The 19513-nt window shown below is 36.4% G+C and overlaps 1 protein-coding gene across 1 annotated transcript in view; it reads left to right on the top strand.

Moving 5' to 3' along the window:
* The window catches only part of unc5a (unc-5 netrin receptor A), a 579623-nt gene extending 569913 nt beyond the window's left edge, over window positions 1-9710 (top strand). The window contains exons 15-16 of the mRNA XM_043704227.1: window positions 4302-4480; window positions 7745-9710. Of these exons, the coding sequence (XP_043560162.1) occupies window positions 4302-4480; window positions 7745-7910 (345 nt within the window). The 3' untranslated portion in view covers window positions 7911-9710. The remainder of the gene's footprint in view (window positions 1-4301; window positions 4481-7744) is intronic.
* The last annotated feature ends 9803 nt before the right edge of the window (window positions 9711-19513 follow it).

Raw genomic sequence — 19513 nt, 5'->3', positions numbered from 1 at the left:
GAGTCATAGAGATGTACAGCATGGAAACAGACCCTTCAGTCCAACCCGACCATGCCGACCAGATATCCCAACCCAATCTAGTCCCACCTGCCAGCACCTGGCCCATATCGCTCCAAACCCTTCCTATTCATATACAATCCAGATGCCTCTTAAATGTTGCAATTGTACCAGCCTCATCATCTGGCAGCTCATTTCATACACGATTTTTTTTTCTTTCGAATGGACAATAACTTAATCCTTTAGTTTCATAGAAGGTAATGAATAATAATGATGGAAGAACAATACCTTTGCCTTCCATTTATCCTTCAGGAAGAATCACACGTGATGCATGACTTTGTTCACAGTATTGATGTAACACTCAAATGATTTTTAACATCAACTAAAATTGAAAGCAATTGAAAGCTATCCACTGAAAAGGTTTTACTGACTATCCCATTTGCTGTTGTGACATTTGAAACTTTTGCAATGAGGGAAATGCTGGTTGTGTGTAAAAATAATGAAATAAAGTTACTAATCTCCCTGCATTTAATTGGTAAATGTGGGAATTGCACTGTGGCAGCTTTCTCACAACTGCTTGTGATACTGGATAGTAGCTTTATGGGCATTATGAAAAAAAAACTTCAGAACACTTATTCTGTTCTGAAGGGCTCCTGTACTCATCTCCCATGAAGTTTGAAACCACATAAAAAATTGTCTTGGACAAAGACTTAGGGAAGGAACGGACCCTATGTGTAAAATTAAAGATGAATTACTTGTCGACCATTCATACACTTTTAACATTACAAGCACAGAAAAAAGATGCTGGATTAGAACTAGGACTCAGAAAGCAATTGCAATCAATAATAAGAGTTAACACATAAAACCCACAGGAAAGAGCCAGATATTGGAAAGATAATTGACATACCTGCCCTGTAAATATTTTACTTTATTTTTATGTTCATGTCTGTATTATGAATATATTAGGTTAATTAAAATTAGGGATCCATAATGGGTTCCATTGCACTTATTTTGATTTTAATTATTTCTTATTTTTAGCATTAAACATTGACAAAATATAACCAAATTACTATTGATGATTCTTTTCAATTGTATCACATGTTGTGTTTCTGCTGTAGAATCCAGGCTTAACATGACTTTTTTTCAATATGAGCATAACGCAGAAGAATGATTTATTTGCGGTTGGAAAAAGCATAAATAAGCTATCTGAAATACTTTAACAAAAACAGAAACTTAGCCAGTCTGGCAGCATCTGTGGAAAGAAAGGAGAATTAACATTTCAAATCCAGTGATTCTTCATCAGAGCCAATAATAGTTAGGAAAAACTACTACTTATACTGAAGTCAAAGTAGGAGGGTTGGGGAAAAGGGGAGGGGTGAGTAAATGGGTGGCAACAGAACCCAGAGAGAGATGTGAAAGGAGTAGGCAAACAGAGAGATGATGGACACCAGGCCAGAACAGAAGAAAAGCTGAAAAAGAGATAATAAGAGTAAGGATGAGAAAATGGGTATGTTTCAAAGCTCTGTCTCTCTCTCTCTCTCTCTCACTCGCTCACTCGCTCCGCCCCCCACCTTCCCCCATTTTGCTCTCGATCTCTCTGGCCTCTGTCTCCACCTATCTGCTCACCCCCATCCCAACACACCCCATCACCACCACCACCAACAACAACTTTGGCTTCAGCAATATTACCAGTTTTTCCTAGCTGCTGTCAGTCCTGATGAACGGTCACTGGGCTCAAAATGTCAACTGTGCTTTCTTGCCACAGATGCTGCCAGACTTGATAAGTTTTTCCAACAATTTCTACTTTGTTTCCGATATCTAGCATCAGTATTCTTTGTTTTATAAAATAATTAAATATGTTCCAAGATATTACTACAAGACTAAACTATTAAGAATAAAAGTCAGTAAGTTAAAAATTAAGGAAGGGTAATTTGTATAAATCTAAAAGTTAAATTTGATAGTTTTAAATCAATAATTAATGTGTCTGTAAAACATCTTACTTGTTATTGGACCAAACCAAACTCCCTTCAAATACATCAAGGAGATAACCTACACCCTAACTTTTATTTTATTTAAAGGCAGTTATAAGGTGCTGTGTTCCAGATGTAATTTGATTGGTCAAACTACTTGGCTTTAAGCAAAATACACTTTATTCTTGGACCCAGTTAAAATACAAATGAAAGGAAGAAGAATTGGTGTAACTTTAACTCCATTGGAAAACGTAACAGGATAATAGATTACTTAAGTACTAAACAGCAACTTTTCCAACATTGTAACAACCCATTGGCAATGGTAAATTCAGTAAAATAGATTGTCCTACTTACAATATTTCTCTGGTCCAGGAGAAGAGAACATAAAGAGAAAATTCGGGCAGAGCAAAGGAACTCCAGTTTTTTGCCATGGTCAAGAAAAATGTATAACAGCTTCCACAACCAACCAACTTCAAAACCCCAGCAACTGAAAGCTGGTTCTGTGGGAGCTTGACTCCACACATTCATGCTGCTTCTATTGTTTTTAAAAACAAAACACCCAAGGCTTTAAGATGTTCATTAGCTTGAAAGAGACAGTTCGGCATCTCTGGTTCAAAACCTCTTTCTTCAAAAAAGAAACCTGAACAAAATTACTACTGGTGTGCTTGCTAGCTCTGGACCTGCTACTTTTTTAATATCCTGGGATGCAACTGATCAGGTCCAGGGGCTAATTAGTCCTTAACCCAATGAGTTTCTCTAGTGTCAACCTCTTGGTTTATTTAATATGTTTGGAATGCCATTAGTCTACTCCAATATCAGGGCTATGTTCACGTTGGTCTATCTCTCTCTTTATACATAGTTACAGAAGCTCTTACTATATTTTTGTGTTACTTGCTATTTTACTCTCAAAGTTTTTTGGATCAATTTTGACAAATGAAAGGAGGCCAAATTTCAAATGATCCCAACAATTTGCACTATAGGAGAAAAGGGCTCCTGATGGTTTGCTAAGTTGGCTCTGATTGGCTCAACCATTGCCATAAACAAAACCACAGGGAACTCCCAAACTCCTGGTTAATACAAAAATGTGCAAACTTTTGAATATATTCATTTTTGTTTTCAGAGAATACGTCTCTGCAAACTTCTATTAATTGCTTGTCACAAGTATAAATGAGCTATGTACAAGCTGAACTGATTATATTAAATTGTTTGTTAGTATAGATAGTTGTGCATTTGGATCATTCGGCACATGCTTCACAATTGCATTCTAAAGTCTAAAAATAGGCACTTGTTTTGTATTTTGAAATCATGCTGGTTGAGTATAGTATCATGAACTCCACGTATCATGAACAGCCAAAGGAATATGCAATGTTAATAATAGCAGAAGATTAGCCTTTAATATTGAGCATCTGTTTTGTTAGGGAAATCAAAATCAAACAGTCAGACTAATTAAATGTGCTCGGCTGAAGACAAGTTAGAGAGAGATTATTGAGCAATTGTTATTAGTTTATGATATTTGCATGGTATGTATAATGGGTATCAATACAGTAGAAAACATTATCCCGAAGTGAGAAAGCATAAATTCTTTCACTAAGCAAAAGTGCTTCCTATTTTAAAATATACTTCATTGTAATAAGAAAAAAATGCTACTTTGTTGTTAAATCTTTGGTTTAGTGGCCATTGAAATTACTTGTAGGTTGAGACATTGAGTTTATTAGATTAGATTACTTACAGTGTGGAAACAGGCCCTTTCGCCAAACAAGTCCACACCGACCCTCTGAAGAGCAACTCACCCAGACCCATTCCCTTACATTTACCCCTTCACCTAACATTATGGGCAATCTAGCATGGCCAATTCACCTAACCTGCACACCTTTGGACTGTGGGAGGAAACCCACGCAAACACGGGGAGAATGTGCAAACTCCACACAGATAGTTGCCCAAGGTGGGAATTGGACCTGGGTCTCTGGCGCTGTGAGGTAGCAGTGCTTTTTTTTTAAACAAGATTAGATTCTCTACAGTGTGAAAACAGGCCTTCTGGCCCCAACAAGTCCACATCGCCTCTCCAAAGAGAAACCCACCCAATCCCATTCCCCTACCCTGACTAACGCACCTAACATTGTGGGCAATTTAGCATGGCCAATTCACCTTTAGTTTGGATGTAGATCTGAATGTCTATCTTTCTTTCTGCAAGAGAAAACAGATTCATAGCAGCAGGAACATTCAATAAACTGAAATATATATTGCCTGTATGGATTGTCAACTATTATGATGTGATCCCTGCAGAACTGAATGCATTATAACATGTTGAACTCAAATTATTTTTATTCCCTCAAGGACGTGAGGCAGGCAGACTTTCAATTTATGGAGCCAAACCATTGTGCCACATCTTTAGCAGGACCTTGTGCTTTTAAAATCCCTTATCTGATCCGACAGAAGATTTGTAGCAGTCTGGATATTCCAAATTCAAGAGGAAGTGACTGGAGAATGCTGGCATATAAATTGAAATTAGATCGGTGAGTCCCAAAAGATTGAAACAATCATTTGAAATCACAGGATTGTTACAACACAGAAGTCAACTTTTGTATCTATAACTGAACTCTGAACAAAAAATTCACCTAATGCCATTCCCATATTTTCTCTCGGCAACTCTCTACACCCTTTTCAGATAACAACCAGCTCCCTTCTGAATACCTTGGTAGAATTTACCTCAACCATAATCTCAATCAATGCATTTCAAATTCTGACCACTCGTTGCATGAAAAGCTTTTTCTTATATCACTATTGCTATCTGACTCTTGATTCTTCCACCAATGAAACCACTTTTTCTCGGTCTACCCTGTCCAGCTGTTTTAATATTTTGAATACCTTTATCAAATCTCCTTTTCTCCTCTGAAAGCATCCCAGCTTCTCTAACATAACTTGTGTTTCATATTATAAGTCCATAAGTTGCAGGAGCAGAAATCGATCATTCAGCTGATTGAGTCTGCTTTGCCATTCAATGAGAAACTCTTCATCAGGAACGTTGACTTACCAGCTCCTCGGATGCTGTCTGTCTGACCTGTTGTGCTTTTCCAGCTTCACATCTATTGACTTTGACTTCCAGCATTCTGCATTCCTTACTATCTCCAAGAATCTTGTGTATTTCAGTAAGGGTGTTTCTTATTTATCTATATTTCAATGTGTACGGTCCAACCTACTTAGCCTGTGTTCATTAGACAGTCCATCCGTACTTGGTATTAGCCTTGTGAACCTTCTGTGGCTTATGTCCAATGCCAATATATCTTTCAATAGTTAAGAACCCTAAAATTGTTCACAGTTTTCCAGATGTGGCCTTACTCATACCTTATATAGTTTTAGCAAAACCTTCCTACTTTTATATTCCATTCTCTTTGGGATAAAGGCCAATATTATATTTGCCTTCCCTATTGTCTGGTGAAGATGGATTCTAGCTTTTTGTGATTAATGGATGAGAACTCCCAAATTCCTCTTCTCTGTAGCTTTCTGCAATGTTTCTCCACTTAAGTAATATTGAGGTCTTCTATTCTTCTTACCAAGGTGTATAAGCTCATATTTTCCAACATTATGTTCCATCTGCCAAGTTTTTGACCACTTACTTAATTTGTGTATATCCCACTGCAGATTTTTTTAATCATCCTAATCACTTGTCTTCCCATAGATTTTTATATCATCTGCAAGTTTAGCTATAATGCATTCATTTTCACATTCCAAGCATTAATATATGTTGAAAATAATTGTGGCCCTTGCACTGTTTCCTGTGACACTCAACCAGTTACAGATTGCCATCCTGAAAATGCTCCCTTATCCAAAATCAATTAGTTAGCCAATCCTCTATCCTTGCTAATATATTATCTCCAGCACAATGGGCTCTTACCTTATAAACAGACTAATATGTAGTGTGTTTTCAAACACCTTTTTAAAATCCAAATATATTACATCCACTGCTTTCCCACTTTCTATCCTGCTTGTTGCCTTCTCAAAGAATCCTAATAAACTTGTCCGGCAAAATTTCCCCTTCATGAAGTCATGATGACTCTGCTTGGTCATACTTCTACAGACTCTGTTATTACATTGTTTATAAAAGAATGTAGCATTTTCCCAATAACAGATCTTAGGTTTTTTTGTCTCCTTGCCTTTCAAATAAAGTTGTTACATTGGCAGTTTTTAATGATTTATTGGTCTTTAGCTCCATTAGTTTCCCTAACACTCTTTCACTAATGCCATTTATTATATGTATGTACTCTTCTCCTATTCACCCTTGATTATTTAGTAATTTTGGAATGATATTCTACTGTGAAGACTGATGCAAAGATATTTTTTGTTTCCCCATTATTATTTCCCAAGCCTCATTCTCTAAGGGACCTATGTTCACTTTGGCTTCTCTTTTCTTTTCTATGTATTTAAATAAGCTCTTGCTTCTGTCTTGATTTTATTTGCAAGTTTACCCTTAAGCTAATTTTATCCCTGTTATTTTTTGTTCATCTTTTGTTAGTTTCTTAAAGCTTTCCCATTCTTTGTCTTGCAATGTGGGGAAGATTAGTGGTGTGCTTTTTCTTTCCATTTTTCTGTTATCTTTAACTTCCTTGGTAAGCCTTCCTTGAATTCTTTTTCTTCACCAGAATATAACATTGTTGTGAGTGATCTGTTATTTCCTTTAATGTCGGCCATATGTCCTTAACTGTCTTTGCTGCTAAACTCCTTTCACAGTTCATTCCAGTCAGCTCTGTATATGATCTTTTGTAATTACCTTAATTTAAGCTTAACGTAGTTATTTCCATTCATTCCTGAAGAAGGGCTTATGCCTGAAACATCGATTCTCCTGCTCCTTGGATGCTGCCTGGCCTGCTGTGTTTTTTCAGCATCACATTTTTCAACAATAGTTATTTCCAACCCAAACTTCTCCCATTCAAACTGAGTGTTAAATCCTACGAGGTTATAGGCATTCTTTCTTTGGGCATCATTTAGATTAGATTACATTAGATTCCTACAGTGTGGAATCTACAGTACAGGCCCTTCAACCCAACCAGTCTACATTGACCCTCTGAAGAGTAACCCACCCAGACCATTTCCCTCTGAATAAAACACTTAACACTATGGGCAATTTAGCATGACCAATTCACCTGACCTGCACGTCTTTGGACTCTCATATCATTTTATAAACCTGTCTCTTTATACATTATCAGATCCAAAATAACCTGAGCCTTATTTGGATTGATCACATATTGTTTTAGGAAATGGTCTAGAATATACTTTGTGAGTAATTCCTCAGAGTTTCCTCTGCCAATCTGACTTTCCCAATCTACATGAGTATTAGAGTCACCCACTATGTTTGTTACATACCTTATTATCTGTTGCTTTATTATTTAGCCCACCATATAGCTACTGTTATCCACTATTAAGATATATTTTCCCCCATTCATAAACTCTTCATGAGTTTTTTTGAAGAATTTGCATAAGTTCTAGTTACAAGGGAAGGTAGGTTACCTGAGTTTTAGTCAGTGTCATCTCAGCTTCTAAGACAAAGTGCATCAAAGCAAGCCAGTGAAAGATGTGTATATGTGTCAAATAATTTTGTGAAGTTCGTTATAGAGAAATGTCAATGGAGATCATACCTATATGATTGTCTTTTTGAACTGTCAAGTGCTAAAAACATGAAAGATAATCTGTATTCACACCATTCTGAAGGTAAATGTTGCAGTCTAAGAACATTAAAACTAATGTAATAGCTTTGAAACATTTTCATTTTTGTATCTTAACAGGTATCTCACTTACTTTGCATCTAAAGCTAGTCCAACCTCTGTGATTCTTGATTTATGGGAAGCTCAGCACTTTCATAATGGCAACCTGAACCATCTTGCCATGATCATGGCAGAAATGGGAAAGCAAGAACCAATGATATTTGTTGTATCAGAGGCAGAATGCTGAGTTGATTGGAATATGTCACTGACATGTTTTGAAAATTCATTTTATGAGAACACTCATTCAGAATTCACTGAAATCTTGCTTAAGCAGTAATTATTTCATCCTAACCAAGATTAATATATTTTCATTGAATTAAGGCTTCTATGTAGATTTGCTAATTTTGTGAGCAAATATTTATGAATGAATTTGATTTTGTATTGTTAAGTATGTTCATTAATTCAAAAAGCTTCAAAGTATTTCTATTTGACCCTTTAAGGCTCATATGATAAACAAACCACATGAAGAGGCACAGAGCAAGATGATAAGTGCGAGAGCTAATCCTTTCCCTGTTGTTAAATTAACAAATTCCAGTTACAGTAAAGCATTACAGCCCCACGCATTGCTCAACTAGAGAATGGAAGCATCAGCAAGGATGCCCACTCTTGTTTAATTAATTACAATGGCCAAACGTTTTTGTGTGGAAGGTAGATAAAGACAAGATTTACTAAGATAGTATAACACTATAGTCAAATATTCCACAAATGAGGGTTAGCATTTTGGTGAGCTGATGGATGACATCTATTCAAGCTCAAGACATTAATTTACAGAGAAATATTAAAATGTGTTGGAGGGTATCTTCAGCATCATTATTTGGCTGAAAGGGTCTGGCAGATAGTAAGCCAATTGTTGAACTCACCTAAGTTTTGAGAATTATATTCAACCTCTTCACTAAGACAGTCTACTTTCATCTTTTAGACATCACCCAATTCACCTTTGTTTCAGCTGACCTGTTGAAAAAGCTACCATTCATGCTCTATTTCCTCTAGACTGGGCTACTTTAACGCACTGTTTGTTGATCCCCCATGTTTTACCTTCTACAGACATGAGATCATCTAAAAGTCTCTGTGTCACTGCTTACTGTCCTTGGATCACCATTATGCTCACTGACCTATATTGGCTCCTGGCTTAGCAGCATACTGGTTTTAACATTCTCATCCTAGTTTTCAAATCCCTCCCATTTTTCTGTCTCTATCTCCTCCAGTCCTACAATCTTGAGTTACAGTGCTCCTCTAATTCTGGCCTCTTGTGCATTGCTATTGATGACCCAGCCTTCAGTTGCCTTGCCATCAAGATCTGGCATACCCTCCCTACATCTCTCAAAATCTGTATTACACTTCTCTATTTGATGATGCTCTTTAAAATCTATCCCATTGCCTAAGCCTTTGGTCATTTGATCTGATATCTCCTTATCTGGCTGAGTGTCTTACTTTGTTTTATAATCCTTCTGTGAAGTGTCTTGGGATGTTAAAGACACAACATGAATATAGGTCGTTGTTGCTGTTGTTCAATATTACATAAGCAATCCACTCTTTCAGCTAATGATTTGGACGGTGAAGTTGAAACTGACCTCTAGAATTACAGCCAATCGCAAGGTTAATAATCCATTCTGTGAAAAGAAAGTTGTTGTTCATTTCTTTTGCCAAATGTACATTAAAACAAAGATATGCCATGCTATTGATAATTATCTCAGTTTTTTTTTGTTGACCACCTCAGCAAAATTTATATGGCATTTCAATTTAAGCTGATTTTCCTGAGACCAGGTAGTAGCAAAACTGCACATGCATTCAGGACAGTCAATTTTCAGTGTATGAAATCAAGGAAATGCTAAGTGAACTATGTCTATAGCTTTAGGATATATTGCCTCAGTATTGTACATCAATTTCAGAAAACCTCCACTAAAGTCCCTTGTTACTTAAATGGAAAAGCACAGAGCGCATGAATGTCCTGAAACAAAGCTGGAGAAACTCTGTGGAAACTCTATCTGTGGAAAGAGAAACAAGTTAACGTTTTGAGTTTATATGACTCTTTGTAAGTTTATTTCTGAAGAAGAGTCATGTCCAAGTTGAAATATTAACTCTGTTTCTCTCTGGACAGATACTGCCAGATCTACTGAGTTTCTCTAGCATTCTGTCTTAGAGATTTCCAGCATATGCAATATTTTGCTTTTGCACAAATATTCTGAATTTATGGCAGTCATAAAGAGTTGTGCAAATTTATATCTAAACATTGTCAGATTTTTAAATAATATTTCTCCTTTATGACAGTTCCAAGGGCATTATTTTCTTGCACCTCACTTAAACCAATCATATATTTTCTATCAAAGACATTCCTGATGAAGGACTTATGCCCGAAACATCGACTCTTTTGCTCCTTGGGTGCTGCCTGACCGGCTTTGCTTTTCCAGCACCACACTTTTTGACTCTGATCTCCAGCATCTGCAGTCCTCACTTTCTCCTATACATTTTCTGTGTCAAATAATGTGTTTGTAGGAATTAAAATGATAGGCATTAAGAATTTTAAATCTTCTATGATTTAATTTTCTTAAAATCTAATGCACATGAATAATGGATTGATGGTTCTAATTATATATAATTCACTTGCATAAAAAATTCAAAAAAAAGAAAATGATGTAGGTCATGATTTATTTGGGCCATAATTTTTATGTTGCTTTCTACCAGTTACTTGTCATGTGAAGGTGGGAAACATTACTGCATTTGGGCAAGTTAGTCTTTTATTTTAGGTAACCATTTAGCTGAGCTGGCTCAACAACTGGCTTGCAATATAGAATGATGACAATGCATGAATTCAATTCCTCTACCAGCTGAGGTCAGCACAAAGATCCCAACCTCTCAGCTTCACATATCACACGAGGTGTGGTGACCCACAGGTCAAACTCACCACCAGTTGCCTATTTCTGAGAGATTAGCCTAATAGTCCTCTGGGTCTATGACGACATTACCTTTTGGTCTTTTTTCTTAAATACAAAACAGCATAATCAAAACTAATGGATTGATATCAACGGAATACAGTACATAATAAGGCCCAAGGAATAATAGATTAGTTTGTTTTTAAGAATGAGGAATTAGGTCTGCATTCTGGAATTTTAAAATAGAATGAATTGACTTTTTAATTTTGTATCATTTTATTTGGAACTTTGCTTGTGATAGAATGTTGTGCACTGTCTAAGCAGCAATGATAGAATTTGTCACAGTGGTCAAGGTTTGTGCACTGTTTTCAGAGCAGGTTGATAGAAGTGGATTTATTTGACATCTCCTCAGTGAAAAGGAATCTTTTAACATTTCTTTTCCATCTTTGTGACTACATGCAACAACCAGGTAGGGATTAGCAGATTGAGAGTGTATTCCATTCAGCTTCACAGTGATTCTTAGTCCCCAAAATCACAAGAACGAAATACATGCATCAAACAGGATTCAGTCAATCTTAAGTTAATTAATTTATTAAACCATCAAAACTACAGTACACACCCTTTGTGATATGAGTGACAATTGCAGTTATTTATATAGTTGTTTGGTACGAGTGTTAATTGTAAGCCAGAATCTAGAGCTGACTAGTTTCTCTCCTCCTCCTCTTCCTGACTGTAATGATCACCCTACGATGCTTGGTTATAGTGTCCCAGCCATACTATCCTATATGTGGGCTTCAGGCATGAATTCTGTTAATAGTCTGCTGGATTGCCTGTTTTTTTTTCAAGGTACTTTATCCAGGTTTTTAATCTCCTGATTTGTGCAGTACTGCAATGGCAAAAACAATACATTATCACAATCACTGCTGTTTGCAGCAGAAAGCTATGTGATTCCTCCCCCAGTGATGAGTTTGTTGCCTATTCAGTTGTTCATGATCCTTCCATTCTTGACAGAAACTGATTTTGGGTCATTACTACAGTTAACTTGTAGCATTCTCTTGTTGTTAATGTTCTCCAAACTGGTCATGAGTTAGGGCTTTAGTTGGTTCATTTTCATCTGCATTGAGGTTAATCATTCCATATCCTTCAATGCCTCAAAGATCTGTATAATTGTGACAATGTTGATGGCACGGCAGGAGCTGCACATCTATTGAGTGCCTTCATCGTTGGCTTTATGCTGCTGTTGACATTCTGACAAATGATCATTATATTCTCAGGCGAAGTTTGTTTAACCCCTAAATAAGAAGATGGATGTAAGTATTAAAGCAGCCTACCAATTGCTCTATTTCCGGAAGTTTTAGACAATTTGCATGGATGCTACAGAGTTTATTTTAATTATTTTCTTCCAGTGAGGAATGAGGAAAGCCGCTGACAATATTAAACATGTTGATTTTTGTTTGACTAAACTGATAGAGACGCCATAATTTTCTTTAAATCAAGAACCTATGATACAACCAGGACTATTCGAAATGTGAAGTCATAGAGATCTTGCCCAGTGTCTGCCTCATCAGTAAAACCTAGAGGGACAAGAGCATTGCTGGCTAGGTCAGCATTTATTGCCCATCCATAATTGCCCAGAGAGCGGTTACGAGTCAATCACATTGTGTGGGGTTTGGAGTCACAGGTAAGGATGGCAGTTCCCTTCCCAAAAGGACATAACTAGATGTCATTTTTTTCCTCAATATTCTGCAATGGATTCTTGGTCATCATTAGATTCTTCACTCCAGATATTTATTGAATTCAAATTCCACCATCTGCCACAGTGTGATTTGAACCTAAGATTATTGCTGGATTAGCAGTCCAGCAATAATACCACTAGGCCATTGCCACCCCTTGGATGTATTGAAGTAGTATTTAAATGAAGATTCAGCTATTGGATATTTGTTTTATTTAAATCGCTATGGCAATTTTTGGTTTATAACATTTTTCGGTATGTTTTGACAACTGACTCTCAGAAAAGTTATTTATTTGTCATTGGATCCTTCAAAAATTGGAGTAAGGGAAACAGTAGCAGCTGCAGCAATTGAATGTAATGTAATGGGCCAGACTCCTCACATTCACATCTGCTCCCTTTACCTCGATTTGGTTTTCTTTTGTCTTAAGGGGATCTGGCCTACTGTAGAAACATTGTTTTTTCCTGTCCAAATGCATAATTAAAGCCTCTAGTTTTATAACTGAAAACCTGGACTTCTCTTTTCCCTGATGTTCAACCTGTGCAGCTCCGACATTCAGCCAGTGTCAGTAGAGGAGACCTGCAGGCGCCTTCCTTGAACTGAGTGTAGGATCCATTTAAAATGGATCAGGCAGCCTTTAAGAAGAACACACTGGCTGCGCCTTGTTATTGCCACAATACCCTGTTCAGTGCCATGCAGCTGAAGTGCGCACATCAAACAATGTTTTTTTTTGTTCCTTAGCTCTAGCCAAATCAATTTTGTCTTTTGATTCCTCTGAAGCATTCTCTTTCTCCTTCGCTAATACCACCACCTCTCCTTTCATGTTTTATTCAAATGTGTTATATTAGTCATTACGTACACCTTGTCCTGTTTTTCCAAGAGCCAGACTCCCTCATACTCACATCACTGTAATTCTGCATAGCAATCTGCACCTGTAAATCACCAATCGTATTTACTACATTCTGTGAATTTATGTATATGCTGGAACTTGAACCCGGGTTCTCTCTTCTGGTGTAATCTGTCTTTCCTAGTATTTAGTGCACCTTGATATTCCTTACTGATATTCTTTCCTGATTCTCTTGTTCCCTTGCTGATTTTGTTTAGATTCTGGCCATGACCACCAGTGAACCTTGCTCAGACACAATCCATCTGACTTGTACTGGTACCATCTCCTCTTGATCCAGTCCCAGTGTCCCCAGAATCTAAAGCCCTCTCTTTCGCACCATCTTTTCAGCCACTAATTCATCTGGCTTACTTTATTTTTGTGCTCACTTGTTCATGGGAGTTACTTATTTTGAGTTCTTGCTTGTTAACTTTATCCCTAGCTCCTTAAAATCTGACAGTATTCCTCTCATTCCAATCTATATTATTGATAACAATGTGAACCACAGCGTCAAGCTGATCACTTTCCCAAAGGAAAAAAAATCCTTTAGCCACTCTGGAACATTTTTGACCCTGGCACTATGGAGACAATATACTATGCTGGAGTCACACCTATGTTCACAGAAATGCCTGCCCATTTTGCAAATGAAGAAATCTTCCAAAATTTCAACCACTTGACTGGCTTCATTTCCTAGAATTAGGTTTAGCACTGCCCCTACTCTAGTAGGACTATCTATGTACGAGCACAAAAAATTCTCCTGGATACCTTTTAAAAATTCCACCTTGTTTAATCCTTTCACACTAAGGCGATCACAGTTATTGTTACCAAGTTGAATTCCCAAACAACTATAACCCTGTTTCTCTCACACCTTTCTTTGATTTGCTTACATATCTGTTTCTCTATATCCCTCTGACTGTTGGGAAGCTTGTACTATAATCGCAGAAAGATCATTGACCCTTTTTTCACTCTCACCAAGTGAAAACCATTTTAGAACGTCCTCCCTTATTATGGCAGTCATGGTCTCCTTTATCAATATTGCAATGCCCCATCTCTCTCAGTTATACTGACCATAATAAAGCCAGTGAACCTTTTTTTTAGTCTCATCCTCTTGTTCTTTCATTATGGCCATGAAATATTCTCCTTTTGGAAGTATATAATGAATTCACTTTTGAAAATACAAATAAATCTCTTTCATTACACTTTCAGCGAGCATATTCCAGATACCAGCTTGTTGTGTTTTTTTTTAAAAATCTCATCTCACTTTGATTCTTTTGCTAATTCTTAATTTTTTTTAATCAAGTTACCAAATCTTTCATCCATGAAAATGTTTATTTTATTCCAAAATGGAAAGAATATGGGAAGCTGATTAGTATTTCAAATGCTTCATTAGTTTAGTTATCTTGAACATGGAAAGGCAGTCCAGTTTGATGGAGCCTCATTTTTAAATGTCCTTTGGTTGCTTTAGATAAGGTTATGTTCAAGGACTGAATGGACATTGCATGTTTGTAAAATCAATTGCAATCCAACACCTACACTACTGGTCAATCACTGGAAAGATTGAATCAGCCTTTAGATAACTGTGCATTAAATCAAATTTAATACTTCAAAATCACAACAGAAATTGTTTGATAAAATGTAGTAAAACAACCAGCAACAGATGGCAATGATTAACTCTGCATTGATCATATTAACAATCACTACATATTTAGAATGCACAAGAACTGCTCTGTAATAACTATTATAAACTGCAGGCTCAAGAATAGCAGTAAATTACCATTTCTTATTCCTTCCCCTTTAACATATCTCCCCTCATTTTCCGCAACATTGCTAAGCAGTATAGCCACTACTACTTTATATTGAGAAAGTAATTCAGCTTATAGGTGGATTTACAAATTGTAAATTTTTTGCGATGGAATCGCTTACATATTAGAAGGCTTTTGCTGGAAGGTCTTGGGAATACATGTTTTGTAGTGTTATTGTAGTAAATTTTACAACTGTGAGGATTATGTAAGATGTGTGTAATTATTTTCTACGTAGTCCTTTGCTGCTTGCTGTCATTTGCTGTATATGATGTAAAAATGCTACCGACAAAAGCATTTCATGTAAATTATCATTGCAACATCACCTTTAAATAGAATCCTTTGTATTAAAAATGTTTGTGAGACAAATACTTACATTGTTTCAACAGTGCCATTTTATACTTACTTTGTATCAAGTGTATATCCTTTTTAATTAACCCTTTGAAGATAACATTACAGCACCAAAACAATAATACAATCCACTTTATTTTAAGGCTACAGGGTACGAAATGTTCTATCCAACCTTTATAGATTTTAAGTGAAGCATTGAAAATGTCTCCAGTATTCAAAGAGTTAATTAACATTTACATTGTTTGATCATATTCCACAGTAATGAGTACTCTGTTTTCGGTTTAATTCATGTCTTCAAATGTTGACTGTATGGACTGGGTACTCCAATTAGTATCCATTCTCCATTTAGCAGCAAGATCAGCCTGCTTTAAATTAGTTTCTGTGTTTATGTACTTCCCTGGTGTATAGAAAATTAACAAAAAGCAAAGATTGAGCATTATAGATTGTGACCAATACACCAAAAGCAGTTTGGGGCTAATTAGGCAAGTTTCTGTTTAAGTGTTAACCAACAATGCAAATTTTGGTTGCAAAAAGTACAATTGCATTTTTCTTCAACAAACATAAGAAATAGACAATATAGTTTACTTAGGACTTATATTTTTCCTGTTTTGGCTTATAGTTCTGTATCTTTGTGCTGAGAAATCTTATTGCTGTTTTCCTTATGACTGTTTTTAAACCCAAGTTACTGTTTATAATGCTATATAGTTGAACTTTAAAAAATCCAGTGGTAATATGAAATTTAATGTTTTTCCACATGCATTTTGTTGTCCAGCTGTTGTGAAACTACGTTGCATTTTAGATCACAATGACCAAGTGCAGTACTCTGAATTAAGTTGGAATACAGCAGTATGTAGATGTTCTATTTTGAAAAGTAATTCTGAAGTGCTTTCAAATATATTGGCCTTATGTATATATTCATCCACTACAGTAAATTTATGTATTGTAATTTAACCCAAGACTCCAGTAAATGAAGTATATATTGTTAAATATGTTGATTTGTTCTTTTCTGCTTTTTGTGTACTGATTTAGTATTGGAACAGAAGGCAGGTTATCAGGAATTGAAAGGTAACCTTCTTAACTCACGGAAAATGACTTTTAAATTATTTAATTGGGTAAGCCTATTCTAAAGTATACACTTTTGGACTCACGAGGTTACAAAATGAAAAAGAAACTTTTTTTTATGCATTCATGGATGAGTGCATCACTAGGTAGGCCAGTATTCACAGTAATACACAATGTCTTTGTTATTATTGAATATATTTGTAAACAAAAGGGATTAAAAAAGTTACAATATATGGCTCAAAGTAGTGTATTTCCATATTAGTGACAGCATTTTGTTTGGTGGAGAGGAATTTAAAACATTGGTGTAGTAAATACATTGTTTTCCTATTTTCTGAATAGGTCTGCTAAATACAAACCTAACTTGGCAGCTTTAAATTGAAGAAGGGCCTGTGCCCGAAACGTCGAATCTCCTGTTCCCTGGATGCTGCAGCATTTTGTTTGGTGGAGAGGAATTTAAAACATTGGTGTAGTAAATACATTGTTTTCCTATTTTCTGAATAGGTATGCTAAATACAAACCTAACTTGGAAGCTTTAAATTTTTATTGACTAATTTAAGCCATTCAACAGTACACCTAAAAGGTTTTGTTACTAAGATCAGTGTTTGGAGATATCAAAAAAAAAACCCAAATTTCACAGCATTCTATTTACATTAGCATTAAAGATAGGAAAAAAAATTCAATCAGATCATGATATATCAATTTGATTTATTGTCACATGTACCGAGATGCAATGAAAAGTATTGTTTTGCATAGTATCAGGCAAATCATACCTTACATAAGTATATTCAGGTAATAGAATAAAATGCAGAATATAGTGTTATAGAAGGTGCAAAGAAAGATCAACTGCAATATATAAGAGGTACATTTGAAAAACTGATAAGTGGGGAAGAAGCTGTTCTCAAATCTGTTGGTACATAATTTCAAACTTTGAATCTGCTGCCTGATAGCAGAGGGTAGAAGAGAGTATAACTGCAGTGGAAGGGATCTTTGATTACATCGGCTACTTTCCTGAGGTAGCGGTAAGTACAGACAGAGTCAATGGAAGAAAGGCTGGTTTGTGAGATAGTCTGGGCTACATTCACAACTCTCTGTAATTTCTTATGGGCTTGGGCAGAGCAATGCATCTGGATAGGATGCTATCTATGGTGCATCTATAAGAATTGTAAGAGACATTGTAGACATGCTGAATTGCCTTAGCTTTCTGAGGAAGTAGAGGCAACGGTGTGTTTTCTTGACTGTCACGTCAATGTGGATGGACCAAGACAGTTTGGTCATAGGAACTTGAAGCTCTCGACGATCTCCACCTCAGCACCATTGACACAGACAGGGCTGAGTCCTCCATTCTATTTCCTGAAGTCGATGACAAGTTCCTTCATTTTGCTGACGTTGGGGAAGATATTGTTGTCTTTATAATGTGCCACTAAGCTGTCTATATCTTTTGTGTACTCTCACAATCGTTACAGATCCGACCCATTATGGTGGTGTCAATAGCAAATTTGTAAATGGAGTTAGATCTGAATTTGACCACATAGCCATGAATGTATAAGGAGTACAATAAAGAGCTGAGTATGCAGCCTTTCCAGGTATTGGTGTTGAGGATTATCATGAAGGAGGTGGGGTTATCGCCTATTCTTACTGATTGCAGTCTGTGGATCAGCAAGTTGAGGATCCAGTTGTAGAAGATCTTGGAGTTTGGAGGTGAGTTTTGTTGAATTATAATGTTGAAAGCTAAAGTCAATAAATAGGAATCTGGCGTAGGTGTCCTTGTTATCTAATTGTTCCAGGGAGATGGTGTCTGCTGTGGACTTGCTTATTGCAACAGTAGTGGATATGGCAATCTGGAGTTGACGTGTGCCATTATTAAGCTCTTGAAGCACTTCATAATGATGTCAGAGCTGCCGGGCAGTAGTCATTAAGGCATATTGCCTAATTTTATTTTGGCACCAACAAATTGGAAGATATTCTTAAAAATAACATAGAATAATTAACTAACAACTATTTACAACTCCTTCCGCTAACCTTTTTTTACTTTCCCTTCTATAATACTAGTCCGATAAAACCCCCACTTACGGTTTACTGAAAAATTCAAATTTCAAAAACCAGCCAGTGATCGAATCTTCTCTTTACCTTCCCCTGTAGACTTGCTCTCCAGGTGTGTGTTGATGTTTTTCTCTGTGCAAACTCCTTCTCTAGACAGGTATCTCTCAGAGTTCTGACCAGTAGCCTACATCTGTTGGTCTTTTGACAGTTTTCACCCAACTGTTCAATTTTTCCCGGTCTTATACTGCCAAAGCATCAGATTGTGTCATTGGCTTTTAATATTGTCAATATACTACATTCAAACTTGACTGGAGTTTGGTATTTTTTAGGAGGGGATAATTTAAACTGATCAGCCTAATTAAAATTTGCTTTTGTCTCCAGGCAACCAGCTATCCTAGCTGCTGGACCACATGTTACATTGTATCTTATGCAGAACACTGGGTACTGTCAGGTAGTTCTGCTGGCTTTTAACTTTCTTAAAAGGTACACTACACCCACAAAGATCAGCCATTATTATCTTGAATGGTGGAGCAGGCTTGGAAGGCTGTGTCCTGCTCATATTTTCTATGTTTATGTTTTCCAATTTCTTGGGTCAAAATCCTGGAACTCCCAGTCGAGGTCTGCCAGTATCTTTTGAATTTTAGCAATTCAAAAAGGCAGCCCATCACCACTTTCTCAGGGAAACTCTGGATGGACAATAGATATTGCCCTTATCAGCAATGCCGACATGAATGAGAGTTCCTGCTTAGTTATTGCAAAATGAGTTTTTTTTTCATTCCTATGTTCAGTATCCTACAATTGTATTAAACTGCATTTGCAGTTATTTTGCCCACCTAAATATATAGTCCAACCCACTCTGTAATTTGAGCCACATATCGAATACTAGTTGGCATTTGCTTTAATATTATCTTCATAGTCAACCAAATGCTCTTAATATCCACAAACTTGGAATGATTTACATTTTGTGCTGAATTTCATGCTTAACATGGAATTACTGGACATGAAATACTAGACTAATGTGAGTGCATGATATGCAGAATCTTTTTCCCCCACAG

This window comes from Chiloscyllium plagiosum, chromosome 14, assembly GCF_004010195.1.
Source record: "Chiloscyllium plagiosum isolate BGI_BamShark_2017 chromosome 14, ASM401019v2, whole genome shotgun sequence".
Lineage (NCBI taxonomy): Eukaryota > Metazoa > Chordata > Chondrichthyes > Orectolobiformes > Hemiscylliidae > Chiloscyllium > Chiloscyllium plagiosum.
Note: the sequence above shows the minus strand (reverse complement) of the source record. Positions and strands in the feature narration are given on the sequence as shown.